The 14974-nt window shown below is 38.1% G+C and overlaps 1 protein-coding gene across 6 annotated transcripts in view; it reads left to right on the top strand.

Moving 5' to 3' along the window:
- The window catches only part of LOC139138372 (uncharacterized), a 34646-nt gene that overhangs the window by 18982 nt on the left and 690 nt on the right, over window positions 1-14974 (top strand). For all 6 annotated transcript variants that reach the window (XM_070706720.1, XM_070706719.1, XM_070706721.1 and 3 more), the window contains exons 2-4: window positions 4930-7861; window positions 11651-11789; window positions 14278-14974. The exon at window positions 14278-14974 is cut by the window's right edge and continues 690 nt beyond it. In XM_070706720.1, the coding sequence (XP_070562821.1) occupies window positions 4980-7861; window positions 11651-11747 (2979 nt within the window). In that variant the 5' untranslated portion in view covers window positions 4930-4979 and the 3' untranslated portion in view covers window positions 11748-11789; window positions 14278-14974. The remainder of the gene's footprint in view (window positions 1-4929; window positions 7862-11650; window positions 11790-14277) is intronic.

The raw sequence follows: 14974 nt of genomic DNA, 5'->3' as shown, positions 1-14974 counted from the left end.
AGATGTTGATATTTCAGTAGTGTAATGGCATGCATAGTATCATGTTAATTAACTGCTGATTTGCATATTTAATGAATTTTCGTAATTAGCCTGATGTGTCAAGAAATGGTGTAATACTGTAAGTTATTATGAAGTATTACGTGGATTGATTGCTAATTTGCATATTTTATGTAGTTTCACAATTAGTGTGATATGTCTTAATATTGCTGCATCAAATTTGATGATGTTAATATTTCGGTAGTGTTATGGCATGCAAAGATATGTAGAAGTATCATGTGAATTAACTACCAATTTGCATATTAAATGAATTTTCATAATTAGCCTGATATGTCAAGAAATGGTACATAAAATTTCATGAAACCTGGTACAGATGTTTAGCTCACATTGCTTTCATATTGAATAAAGATACTTAGCAGTGTCATGTTCATTAATTTTTAATTTAAATATACAATGAACTTTCCTAATTAGAGTGATATATCCAGAAATACTTCATCAAATTTGATGACACTTGGTACAGATGTTGATCTCACAGTGCTGTAATACAATTCATTAACACTTGGCGGTTTTATTTATGAAATGTGGTACAGGTGAGAATCTTTCAGTGTTATAATAGAAAGCAAAAGTGTTTGGCAATATCCTGACGATTAATTGACTTGTTTAATTACCTTTAGCGATTAGGATTGCAGTCTATATTCGTTTTACGTTTTCACCACCATTGAACTAATTATTAATCACAGATCCAATTATTGAACAGGACTCTATCCTCTCTAAGGACTTGTAATCAATGTACCCATTAACAAGTGGGGACTGTGTCATCAACGATGACTTGTTACTCAAATTTCGGGGCGCAGCCATGAGTTCCGTCATGTTAAGTGTGTTGTTTTTATTTGAGAGTGCAGGACAGTGTCCTAGGAGACTCCTACAAATCACACAGACTGCAGTGCATTGTTGTCAAACTACAATTTGCACTAGTTCAACTCTCGACCCACTTTCCGGTCCAAAGGTTCAACAATACCATAGCGAACGCTGGAGTTACGGTTGGATAGAAAAATACTGAAGTTGAAGCTATAATTATCTCTTTTAACCCAATTGCATAGTAAATGAACTGATTGAAAACGCTGTTTGTTGTGATAGATATTAACGCAGAATTCGTTGTCAAAACGATTTTCGATAACATTTATCAAAATGCGTCTTCCAAGAAGATGCGAGGAACAACTTTCTATGTATTTTGCATGACTCATATGGCCAAAAATTGCTAACGTTTAAGGCTAATGCACATATTTTTGAAAGTGGTTGCATTGAGTTTACATTTAAGGCCACGTTGGCACGACTGTGGAATACTTGCACACTCGGAACAAATCAACAATTCACCGTAAATCCTTGTGGGTAAAGTTGCTTCATAAAGTTACGGAGCAACCCCGTTAAAACGTGATTGTTTTCGGGATGAAGATTTGCCCAGTGTTCTTCGGTGCCAGGTGCGCGTTCCATGCTACATGTGATTAACGACCAGTGATTTGACATTCCAGACGTTGAACAATGGATAGGTATCGTTTACGACATCTTAATGTTTTACTATTACGTGCAGTATTTATTAAAGGCAAGTAACAGACTTGAAGAAGGTTACAAGGGTTTAGGAGTTTCCTTGACTCTCGTTACGTGAAATGTCAATCCGCAGATTGCATGTTCTAGCCAGACAGCAGCGCATAGCGTCGAGAGTGGAGAGGAAAAGTTGACACAGTGCGGACGCAGATACCCGAGACGCGCAAAATCGATTTTCCTTCGTGGGTGGTATGGAACGCGGAAATTTCAAAAAAAATCACTAAATCTAGCGCTACACATTGTAAAGAAATATCGCCTGTAGTTCATCGAGAATTCAACTTATGTTAATTATAACTAGGCGAATTGAAAGATAAATAGTTAGATTTACCAAATCGTACATTATTTAGTGTCTTATTATTTTATATCGCTGAAAATCGCGAAGTCAAAATGTTGTCTCGTGCGTTTTGACAGAAAATACAACTCATTCACTCCTGAATTTTCCGGTCCTGCTCATTACATGTTTCTTCTCCAAGTTTGATTTTGTCACTGTCCTTTTACACAGACATCCAACTGAAACGCTACGCCCTCAGTTTTGGCGATAAGGCCGTGAGACGGAAATGTTAACTTAAAATAGCACTGGCGGGTACAGGTAGTCCTTGCAAATCCCTAAAATAACAGCTAAAGCGCATGCGTGAAGGTTGCCCTCTAGCGACGATACTCATTATAGCGCTTCTCAAATAAATTTTTTACTATAACCCAAACGGGATTCGAACCCCCACACACTCACAGCAATATCGCCTAGCTGCTAGGCCTCACACAAAACCAGTCGCTACCGTTTACCGTTTCTCATCCTGAAATTTTGCGCTAGAGAAAGTATCTCCCCTATAAAAGGGTAGAAAATTAAGCAGAAAAAATGAGGCGATTTACTGAAGCCTTGTATCTCTAAAGTGGCCAATATGAATTTACTAAAAAAGCATAAATGAACTATTACTGATTGTCACTGATTTTTCTGAAATGCACACTTGCATATTGAGCCAGAAAGGGAAAAAATTACAAGTATCACAGCTTCAAGGCTATAGCTGAGTTCAATTATTTTAACAATTATTGTTCTAAAAGTACAGGTTTAATTAATGATGAGGTTATGCGATTTACCTAAATTAAAATACGTATTTTTTATAAATCTTTTACAATTTGATGCAATAAGTATCTTACAACAATACAACAACAATATGCCCTATAAACTTTATTTTAACTCTATAGCCATGATAGGTATACGCCTCTTTTCACAAGGGTCAAACACAAAGAAAACTTATACACAGAAGACAGAGTACAGGATAACAACAACATTACAACACAGACAGGTTTCATGTAAAAGTGTCGAAAAAGCTTTGTCGATAAAATTTGTAACAAGCCTGCTTAAAACGTCTAACACTTGTACAACTTCTTATTGCTGAAGGCAAATTGTTGTACAGGTAATTACTCAAAAAGACTGCTTAAATAATTCGGTTCTAGCAAATGTAACTTGTAGAGCTTTATTACTGATAAATCTTAGGATCTTTGTCGATCTTTGTACTTCGTTGAACCAAAATTCATAAAATTGCAGCAAATCTAGATTGTAATAAATGTCTTTAATGGCAATAAATCATTGTTGTAATGACATGTCAAAAAGAAATTTAAATGTTTCAGTCTTGTCACGCATAACGTTCACTGGCCGTCAGTCCATGTAGTGTTGATCTGAAAGAATAAGTTCACACCACTTATTAATATACATGCATATTAAAAACCAGCAAATTTATCATTTATTATACATATGTTTTAAAAGTATTTGTCAATGATTATTTATCAAGTCCTCAGTCAATTGTTAGGACAATTTAGTGCGTAAATTGTATAAAGAATGACACTCTTTGAAAATTATCACTTCAATGGATAAACATGCATGATATATTAACAGATATCAGTAGCAGATATTGTTATATAAAACAGGATTTTCACAAAACATCCTTCCATATCAGCTGTTCTGTGGAATCGTCCGACTTAAATGCTCTCATTTGTTTAGGATCTCATCTCACAAACTTCATACACATCCGATGTGAACTCCCAATAGACTCCCTATGCTTGATATGAACTTCAGCCTAATTAGTATACAGCATCGCCCTCTAGACTATCATTTTATCTAATGTGTACAGGTGAAGCTAAAAAATAGTCACTGCTATGGCTTAAGACAGGGTCATAGGAAGGGGACTTTGTTTAGAGGAGGATTACTGCATGAACGGTCAATTTTGATCGGAGACCAGTATTCTTAAAATAAGATTACTTAAAATATTCGATCTCAAACATACTTGGCGAAATTAAACGAAAATTTGGAGAGCTCCACCTACCTGAACCGTCACCCAGTCAGTCTGATGTTGCTCTGAAGCGCACGCCAGGACCCCTTGGCAACGATGGAATTTGGCATAAGCATGCTTAGCAACAACGGAAAAATCGCATATCTGCATCCGCACTGGACAGCCCAGTTTCAACAAGCGAGATATCGCGCGTTAACAGTCGTCCGCACACTAGGGACAATTGTATCGCTAATTTTGCATAGGGATGCATTATTTGATATTGGCTGGGCGGGGGAGGAGGAATTTCCGTTCAAAGGCAAACTCTGTTTTTGTGAGCTTTGTGAAATGCAATCTCTTTCTGTGATCCATTTATAGGTTATTGTGTTCCGGGATTTTATCGAACCATAGCTTTACCAAAGTTTTATCAATAACAGAAATCACATGGTTTTTAGAGAAAACTCCATTGTCCAAAGTAAAGGTGGTGCGTACGCAGGTAATACGAAACACGCCATTAAGGTAATAGGTGCCTCAGAAGTGAAAGACTTAAACTTTTGCTCAAACTTTCGACCATTCCCTTACCAAAGCAAGAATAAACATCGGCGGTCACCGTGCAAAATTTGGTAAGTTACTAGAGAGACAAATTACCAAAGATTTTCAAATATTTGAAATTCAAAATGGCCGCCATTCCTATGTTAACTTTATGAGCTATTTCAATTTTCGTAAAACTACGATGGCGAAAACTTTTCTTTCATCAAGAGCTTTAAAATGAGCCCCTACTAGTGGTAGATCAGAAATGAATTGATGAAATTTGAAAGTCCGAGTTTCTGTCCCCGAGGCGCGTTCTACCTGAAACATGACAGAACACACTGTACGCATTCGTCTTTCTTTGTACTTGAACACATGCAACAGATACGAATCGCAGTGAACAGCCCAACAATAAGACGAGTATATACTGGTAATGATTTTGTAACATTAAATTAAATCACACCAATTGAGGTATTAGAACCTTCCCAAACGATTGCATGATAAGTATTTTGAGCGCGTTTTTATTTCCTTTATCCAACAGGTAGAAATGATCTTTCTGGAAACGTTGACTTCACTAAGAGGAAAGTGAACATGGGTAGTAAATTCCAGCAGTGGTTAGCCGGGTTCTCCAACTATAAACGAAGCTTCAACTTAGGTGTACTATCTGGTGACGATGAAGTAAAAAGTATTTACGAAACCGCAGAAGATGTTGGTAAACTTCCTTTCAACAGGAGCAAGGTCATGTTCCTTGGTGACGCCCGCGTTGGAAAAACTAGTCTGCGCAGGCTCCTGATGGGTGAGCAGTTCCAGGGAGACGAGCCCAGTACAGAGGGAATAGAAACCAGGATGTGCACGGCAAAAGAAGTCGACTATTCATGGACAGAAAGCAAAAGTCCACATGAAAACGATTTTGAAATCGGAGCTTCGTGGTACACAGCAAAGGCCGCGATGGAGTCTTCATCATATCAAACACGGGAGCCACCGTCTCCGCCAAAAACATCAAAAACCAAAAGTGGTAAACGTTCTTTGACATTTCGAGAGCGGGTCAACCAGACACTCAGTGATGTTCAATATATTGGTATGTTTGTCAGTATTCCCCTCACACTGAGTGCAATTCTGTATGGAGCAGCACTTCCGTTCGGCTTTATTTTCCTTGAATGGACAATTTTTTTCGCCATCATAGTGGTGTGCAACGGAGATGTCCTCAATGCCTATCGTTACGGGACAAGTCTAGCTATCATGATGGCAGTTGACATTTGCTTCAGATGCAGTTTCACACCTAATGCCATTCTGAATTATCTCGACAATCTCTGTTTTCACTGGCCAATGGCCAACTACTTTGTCTTTTGTGTTGCCTTTACCTTGTTCGGTTTCATTCTGGGCATCTTCTTTGGGTATGGATGTCGAGCAGGAATAGCATTCGGTCTTTGCCTACTCGCTTCCCCAGGTCAGCTAACATCCCTAGATCAATTACAGCTATCAAACCTAAGTGTAGACTTCACAAGTACTTTGGAAGCGGTCACTTCCATATTGGGGGATCTTGCTGGCATATGCATATACCGATACTGGGATGTCATAACAAGTAACCATCCGTGGATTTTTCCACGAGGAATCATGGGTGTCATTTCATTTTTCCTTTTAATCAGTGTGGTCCTTTCTGTGAGTACAATAAATATGCCAATTGTTTTACCTTTCATCCTTGGCATGTTGCTATGGAGTGGTAAATTGACAGGAGAGTTTCTTGGAAGAGACCTGGATAAGAAATTTGGTTCCGGTTATTTCCTGAAAAAGATGGTTGGAATAATGGTAGGTCTGTTACTCGGGTATGGCATGGGCTGGACCTTCCACTCTCCAACTTTGAAAACAGTGTCGATTTTTATTTTCATTGCATCAGTATTGACCCACCCACTGATCGAGTTGTATGTATTTTGGAAAGTAAGAACTCAGAGATTTCCGATCTTAAATGTTAGGGATGCCATGAAAGAACAGTCAGCTGGATCAAGTCGCTTAGCAACAAGATTAAGTCTATGGGATTTCGCTGGAGACCAGCTCTATCACGTCACCCACCAAATTTTCATCGCCAGTCACGCGGTGTATTTGCTGGTTTTCAATTTTGAAAGAGCAGCCAAAAACAAGAAGGAACAATTCCAACGACTTTTGTTTTGGTTAAACTCAATTCGTACCCACGCAAAACATGAAGATGCTGTCATTTTCCTTGTTGGCACACACAGGGATAGTGTAATGGTCTCTGTGCGGAATGAACTTTCGTCGTATTTCCACAAAAAACTCTACGACTTTTTCTGTGACCGGCTTGTCATGAACGATGATGGCACCCCGATTTTCCCAATAGAGAATTCAAAACCTTTAGACACAGATGCACGAAAACTTAGAAATTACATCTTAGAAAAGAGCCAAGAGGCAGAGTACATGAAAGCAGAATTTCCTTTGAAATACCTCCATTTCTACGAGTTAATCAAAAGTAAACGGAGGGCCGCCAGAAAATTTGGCCTGGAGTATGCCATCTGTGGATACAGAGAAGTTCATGAGTTTGCCCAGGAAAATTGCAAAATCAGTGATTCATTAGAATTTGAGTTAATGCTTGGCTTCTTTCACAAAGCCGGAGAAATAATCTTCCATGCGGCAGATGAAACTCTCAAGAATTTCATCATATTTGATCCTCAAGTTCTTGTTGATATTATGAAGAATCTGATTAATATTCCTCCTTTTCATAAGAGATACCACAGGGTGGCGCCGTTTTGGAGGAAGTTGGAGAAAACTGGAATTGCTGATAGTCGTTTAGTGAGCCACATCGTAGAACCAATGAAGGTGTCCAAAGAAATGGCAGTGTCCTTGTTACAAGCTTATGATTTGATTTGCCTTATTCCACATGAGTCTGAAGTCGATAACCAATTGTATCTGGTACCTGGTTTATTGCCTCTTTATATGGCTACTGAAATTGATGAAGATAGGTTGTCAGTAAAAGGAGATAAAGATGTTTACTACATTGATTTCTGTGGCTTTTTACCCGAAGGTGTATTTTCCCGTCTGCTTGCCCGCTGTTTCAGGGTTGATGTTACTCCCTCACGCGTGACAACTCGGAATGTTTACTACAATGTCGGCAAGTTCCTCTTCGATAAAGTTTTAAATTACAAACTTGAACTCATTAACGAATCGCCACAGCAGCCGCTGGTCAAAGTCACCGTCCAACGGACATCCAATACTAAAGCATGGAGGTTTCTGGATTGGTTTCTGTTTCAGCTTGAGGCAATAAGACAAAGAGACTTCAAATATATGAAATATATCTGCGGTGTGTTATGCCCAAACGAGGATCACACTTGCCTTTCGAAACTAGACCTTCTTCATATCGTAAAACTGGCTCTGAAGACAAGGCGTTACCAGTACAAAAGAGACCCGTGGAATTCCAGTGTGAAGGTCGCTCCTTCAATTTTGAGGGGTTCTGCAGAAAATCGAAGGTAAAACAAAATATATTCTCGCTTTATACTGGAAGATGAAATAAATTTGTTGTGGGAGATTGTAAATCATTCCTCGCTAGTTTCCGTTGCTACCTGTCATTGAAGTAGGATCCACTTCTGAACGCTCCTCCCCCTTCTGAATTTATCAGAAACACATGCAAAGTTTGTATTCTCTGAAGCGGGATTTATACTCTGGTCGTTTTACGTCACGACAACCCGCATCTCTGTCACCAATTGTGGTGCGTTGGAACGATTTTACGTCGATCTTCGATGTGCCCGTCTATGTAAACAATACGTATTTTTCCCTCGATCAAAATTTATCTGATGTCAAAATTTGTAAAAATAGTGATATTTTTAGAATCTGACAAATACATCCTCATAGCAAAATTTTTTAGTCATGTTATAGTTTATTTTCCAGTACAAAAGGGGGGGGGGGGTTCAAGTGCTCATCTAGGGCCGCACGCTGAACCTTAAAAAATCGCGTAATGACATCAATATTTTCATAGACTACGACAATAATAATCCGAACTATGAAAACACAAGAATGTAACGCATGTATATCCCTAGGGAATTATGTGAGTAATTTTCGGATGCAACGAACTCGAAGGTGGTCGCATTTCCGTGGGTTCAGTACATTGCAACCAGGGTGTGGTGGGGCACGACATTACACAGCGTTTGCGCCGTTTAGATTCAGTCGATTTCTGTTCACGAGCGCCGGGAAGCGTGTTCCTCGCTCTCGCTATCGACGACTAGAAATGATTGACATCTTGCCCATGGCGTATTTATATCATTCAAAAAGTAGTTCTTGAGTTTAAATGCGGAATTGTTGAGGAAATCTTTTATTTTGCAAAAAAGAAATAAATAAATAAAATAAAATAAAAAATAAAAAATAGTGAATTCTTGGCTTGTGCTTGTGATAATTATTTTCCGGCTCGGAAAATACTCGTGACGTAATAACCGGCTCACCACGAGTCTTCGATTCGTCGTGACACGGTCATCATTACGTCATTCGTATTTTTCTTCGCTGAACGAAGAAAAATATTATGGAATAGTATATGATCAAATTAAGACAATTATCACTTGAACTGGCCCGTATCTCCACCTGTGTGACGTACACCAGCACAGATAAGAAATCCATATTACCCCTGTTGTACGTCATCAACCGGAACTTTTTTCCTGCAATGGTACCGTTCGCACATGCATGTAAGCACGTCGCGACATAGACCGACTTTCGTGATCGATGCCGTGCTCTCATGGCAATTTGACAAAAAGGTGACTGGACTCGATAAATCCAGACATGGAAACAGAGGAGGCATGTCCAACGAAATTTCGAGTCGCTGAAGGTTTAGCTATTCCCAAAAATCGAATGAGGATACCGTCGATCGTTTTAATGGCTCAGTAACGTCACGGCACCAGTCGTAAAGCTCAATGTGGACGTCGCCATACCTGACGATCGCCAAGCGACGTCGTACCTGGCGATCCCGGTTGGCGATAAACCCGAACGATACACCTCAACGAAAGTTCAACTTAATAAATGAGTACCGTATAGTCTTTGGGAAAGCGACATAGAAGGCATAAGCATAAAGTCATTCGACGAACAACGATAAATTTCCTTCATCACACAAATTATTCCGTTGTTTCTCGATCGGAATCAAACCTTCAGAGTAAGGCTGTATACTTAGTGAAGATATAAGCTGTCCGACCTGTACAGTGCAGCGCTGTAGAATTCGATGTATTTCGAAAGTTGGCTCGGACAACACTCACAACAGAACACAAAATTGGGATGTACCTACGGGCGATATATGTGTAACAGCAAATATCAAAGTCTGTAAGACGAAAACATTGATGGCCACCGGCGGAGACTGGTGACGGCAGTGCCCACTACAAACTTACACTGTGTGTATCATCGATCTGAAACTTTCGGGCTCGCCAAGGTCGTAAACTTGTGATATTTTACATGTAAAAGCTACAGCATCTCTAAGAAGAAACTACTGTTTCGATCGTGTCGTTGCATTAACTTCAAAAATATAATTATAAATATTCTAAATAACTCAAAATACTGTGGTTATCCGTCGCTATCGCGGTGAAAGATATGTCCGCCGATGGCAGACTTGCCTTGGCAACGGTCCAGCGCGAGACAATGATTAACAGGCGCACGTGACCGAATCCGTACGTCTGATTGGTGGAGATACCATTCGATGTATCTAATTTTTAGCTTAATGGGATTTATGAATGAAAGTATACCTGTAAACATTTGCACATCTCCTCGGTGACAGGCCGCTTTACTCATAAAATGTAAGATATCCGCGTAAATAAAACACAAAATCGCGATGAAAATCATGCAATTTGTTATAATAATTTTGATCCATCCACATCAAAGAAAAATAAGAAGACTGTTCATGTGATAAATATATAATCCCATGGTATTTTTCTCCGTTTGACGTCATCGTATACTCGTGTTTTTCGCGGAGCCGCACAACTTCTCGCCTTCGGCTCGAAGTTGTACGGCTCCGCGAGTAACAGAGAAAAATACCATGGGATTATATAAAATAATTAATCGTAATTAATGAGAATGAACTTTAATATGTTCATGTACAGTGAGAGTTTGGCGTGGAAATACCACATATTTCATGTTGCGATTCAATATAAAAAGAAGGCTAAGGATTCATCATTGGCATTGCCGTTTCTACTTAAGCCGACTTTGAATGCATCATTTTCGTAATCCTTGTGTAAATTTAACAATCTTACAACTGAAGTTAGAATGCGCCTTGGGGACAGATATTTGGACACTCAGTTTTTTTTTTATTTGCCTCGGGGTTGGGGTGCTTATTTTAAAGCTTTTGAAGTAAGAAAAATTTCCACTGTCTTAGTTTTTCGAAAATCTAAAATGTAATTTTCCCCAATGAGTTAGCACAGGGAGGGATGATGGCCACCAAGAATTGAAAGTATTGGTAAATGGCAGGTTATTGCCAAACATCAGTCAGTTACAAAAGGGAAAAAAGGCATTGCATCAGATTGAAATAGTTATCAAGAAGTTAGGAGGTTTACCTATAAAAGAAGTGACACGTCAGTTATGCCTGTGATCTGTTACGGTGCTGAAATCTGGGGATTTTAATACTGTTTGGATATTGAGAGAGTTCAATTTAGTTTTGTCGTTTTCTATTAGGTGTCTATTCAAGTGTAAATCCCGAAGTTCTTTTAGGTGAATGTGGAAGGTTTCCTTTGTGATGTATATATGAAGCGTTACATTTCCTTTTGCTTAAAACTTCTAGAAATGAACACCACTTGTTATTCGAGAGATTATTAAGATGTGTTAAAATATTATATTCTGTTGGGAGGGTTACCTGGGTATCAAAAGTAAAAGATTTATTATTTAAATACGGATTTGGGATAGTTGGATTGAATATCAGGTGGGAAATAGAAAGGCTTCTTTAAGTTTATTTCAAATGAGATTACAAGACTGTTACAGGCAACAATTGTCAGCCAGTTTACACGAATCATAGACACTTCGTACATGTGGAAATTTTGAGTCTTTATGGGGACCAGAGTTTTATTTATCGTCCATCAGAATTTCGAACTTTAAATTTGACCTGACGATTAAACTATCTCTCTTTTTTCAGATCTATGTTTCATATACGATTCTTATTTGCGATTGACTGAGGCTTACATTTTTAAGGATAAAAATGTTAACTTAATTTTCACAATCATGCAGTGTAAATTGTTGTATTTAGTCTACGACACTTTTATTCTGCGTTGATGTTTTTACTTTTTTTGTGCTCATGGTTTCAGGAAGAAAATTTCCATCAAACTCCGTGCCGCATTTCTATGGATACGCGCTTTTCGGATTTACCTCCATCACTCTACAAACAAATCTGCAATAGCATGAACATAGAACAGCGTTTACACGGTGACTGGAGGGACCTGGCCGGTACGTAATACATTGTACTGCCCATTTAAATCCATCGCTACAATGCTTTGGTCGAAAACCATTGTTCCATATTCTTGGTATTTACCTTCTTACAGGGAAATAGGGATGGCTAGCGTTAATAATTTTTTTGAATACACATTTTGAATTGTTGTCGAATTCTCCTAATTTAAAACACGGTAGAATGTCCAACTATCAATGTGAAACGATGATATTTCTCACACTTCAGACTTTGGTATGCCCGTTTTTTTCAACAGTAGATAAAGGCAGACATACTATTATCTCTGAAGCAGATAATAGAAATTTAACAAGTGTATAATCAACTTCTGCAAAGCACAGCTTTGCATAGCTTTACATAATTATGTACTTGCTATTTTGTTTTTACTATCTGTACATTTGTTCAATTATTTACTTAATAGATTGACTTATATAATTATCTACCTACTTTTTATGTACTTACTTATTACGCTCCCATATATGCATATGTATATATGCAAATGGGAGGTATTCGTATAAGGTGGAAAAATGGCGTCTGTGTGTATGTATGTAAGTATGTATGTATGTCTGTTAGTCCGTCCACATCAAAAACTCCTAAACCGTAGCACCTACTGTCCTAGTATTTGGTGTACAGGTGCACCTAGGGGTGGAGATGTGAATTTGTTCAAATGAACATGTCAGTGCCAAAAATATGCAAATGAGGGGAAAAAAGGAAAAATCCTGCAAATGGCTAAAACTCAGTAAGCATTGGTCAGATTTGGTTGAAACTTGGTATGCAGATTACTTTAGGTATTCTAAATTATGTGTGCAAAAATTAGGATGAAATTTGCATGTTTGTATTTTTAGGGTATTTTTTCCGTTTTTAGTCAAAAAATCTTGTTCTCTGAAATCGCTCGTCTGAATGCTATGAAACTTAATATTCATTTTCTCAGAATGACCTCAATCATGCTTGTACAAATTGTATTGATATTGCCATATTTGTAATTTTGGGGCAATTTTCCCAATTTTTGATAAAAAAAATTTTAATCCAAAAACTGCTGATTTGATAGCTTTGATACATGTATTTGGTATACAGGTATCTAAGATTAATCTCAATATAATGTATTGAAGGTATGTTGAAACTGGCAATTTTTTTTTTTTGGGGCAATTTTTGCCTTTTTTGGTCAAAGAATTTTTCTCCTAAAACTTCTGATCTGGTAGCTTTGATATCTAGTGTACAGGTTCCTAGGGTTTATGTTGATTAGATATATTTAAAATTAGGATGAAATCTGCAATTTTGTATTTTGGGGGGCAATTTTTCTCATTTTTGGTCAAAAATTTGTTTTCAAAAAATTTGTTTCTCAAAATTTACCAGTCTGATTGCTTTGATATTTAGTAAACCGGTCCTTAGGGTTTTTGTTAATAAGATATATTGAAATTAAGTTGAAATCCGGAATTTTGAATTTTTGGGCAACTTTGCGAAACTTTCAGTTTTACTGGGATATCTTTCATTTGTATTTTTAAGATTTTTTTGGGTAATTTTATACCTACTGGAACTAAGAGTATATAATGTGGTGATTTAGTAAGCATTTGATATGGTAAACTGTATTTGGTGTTGAAATACGGTAAAAAAATCCTGGCAGATTTTCAAAAAATTCCAAACAAATGCCAATAAAAAATTCAGCCAGAGAAGGTTTGACAAAAAGAAAAGGTGGGAGAGTGGGGAAAAAGAATGTACAATGGATCGGATAAAAAAGATAATGTACCTCATCGATCTTCCAGACACCATCCCTTATCAAATGGTCCACCCCGATGTAATTTTGTGCACAATTAACCATGCAGTGTATTTTAGTTTAAGATGTCAAGTTAGGTAAGGATTTGAAAGGAATAGTCAAGTTCACCACAGTTTAACTTTATCTCTTGTGTCATCTTCCTTGTGTAATTGGTTCAGTTTGTAAGTTGTTCCAGATGTGGATGTACCAGCTGTTCTGGAAGAAAACAATGTTTACTTTTTCCTGTAGGGTTTCTGAGTTGATGATTGTATGTTGAAATTTCTCCATGTATCTGGTGTATGGGCAAAGTGTAAACATTGGTTGCATGTTATGTATTTCAGTCTATGTCAAATATTGTAAATGAAAAATCAAGAACAGTTTACTGTGTGCTTGTAAAAGATAACATATTTGTCAATACATGAACTGCCTTGCAGATTGATTGTCTTCAGAAGTAGAAAAGGAAAAGAAACTAATCAAGTTGCTGTAACATATTCACCTTCAGTGCCTGTATAGGCCTATACTTAACTATTTTATCATTACATTCAGCTGTTTGTTATATCTTTATCACTCTCCATGGGCCAAGGCACACTTGGGGTCAATGTCATCACTCTGTGCCAGTCTGTGTATGTCAGTCTGTCTGTACCGGTATATGTATGTCCATGTTTCATACAATTGTTGACTTGTTTTGATAACTATATGGGAGCGAACAGTGATGTTGTCACTATTTTTTATTTGCTTACTAGGCGAGCTGGGGCATACACAACACGAAGTACAGGTACTAATGAACAAGGACAACCCATGCGATGCCCTCCTACAGCAATGGTCCTGCCACAGTGGCTCAACCGTCGATCGATTCATCGAAGTCCTGTTAAGGCCAAACTTGGGCAGACAAGATGTCGTTACACTGATTAAGGAAGCTATGGGCGAACGCAAAGAACTAGACTAGCCAACTAGTCGCTTGACGTTTGCAAGTGTTTTTTTTTGTATCTTGTATGGGCGTACGTACTCGTAACTGAGTTTGACGATCAATACGCTATCAGTGTTGCGGCGTTTACTGTTGTTTGCTGATGTGTTCATTTGCTTGTTTGGTCATGACATCAATCAGCCGACAGTCTTTGGCCATGCGTTGTGAAACAGGCAAACTATACGTCATTCGATGTAGTCTGCTTTACTGAAACCTGGTTAAAGCCTTTTGTGGGAGACCATGAACTGCTTGATGAATTCCAATGGTTCAGGCGTGATAGACCGGGAGAAACAAGAGGTGGAGGTGTAGCTATTGGAGTAAATCTCTCTCTTGGAGCCAAACGAATTACACACTTTGAATCTAACTGTGAACTAATCTGGGTTGAAATAAAAATGCAATATAGGAGCTTACTTGTTGGAACATATTACAGACCACCGTCTTCAACAGTGCATGACCTTTCCGAACTGGTGTTGTCA

Source organism: Ptychodera flava, chromosome 8 (assembly GCF_041260155.1).
Source record: "Ptychodera flava strain L36383 chromosome 8, AS_Pfla_20210202, whole genome shotgun sequence".
Taxonomy (NCBI): Eukaryota; Metazoa; Hemichordata; class Enteropneusta; family Ptychoderidae; genus Ptychodera; species Ptychodera flava.
Note: the sequence above shows the minus strand (reverse complement) of the source record. Positions and strands in the feature narration are given on the sequence as shown.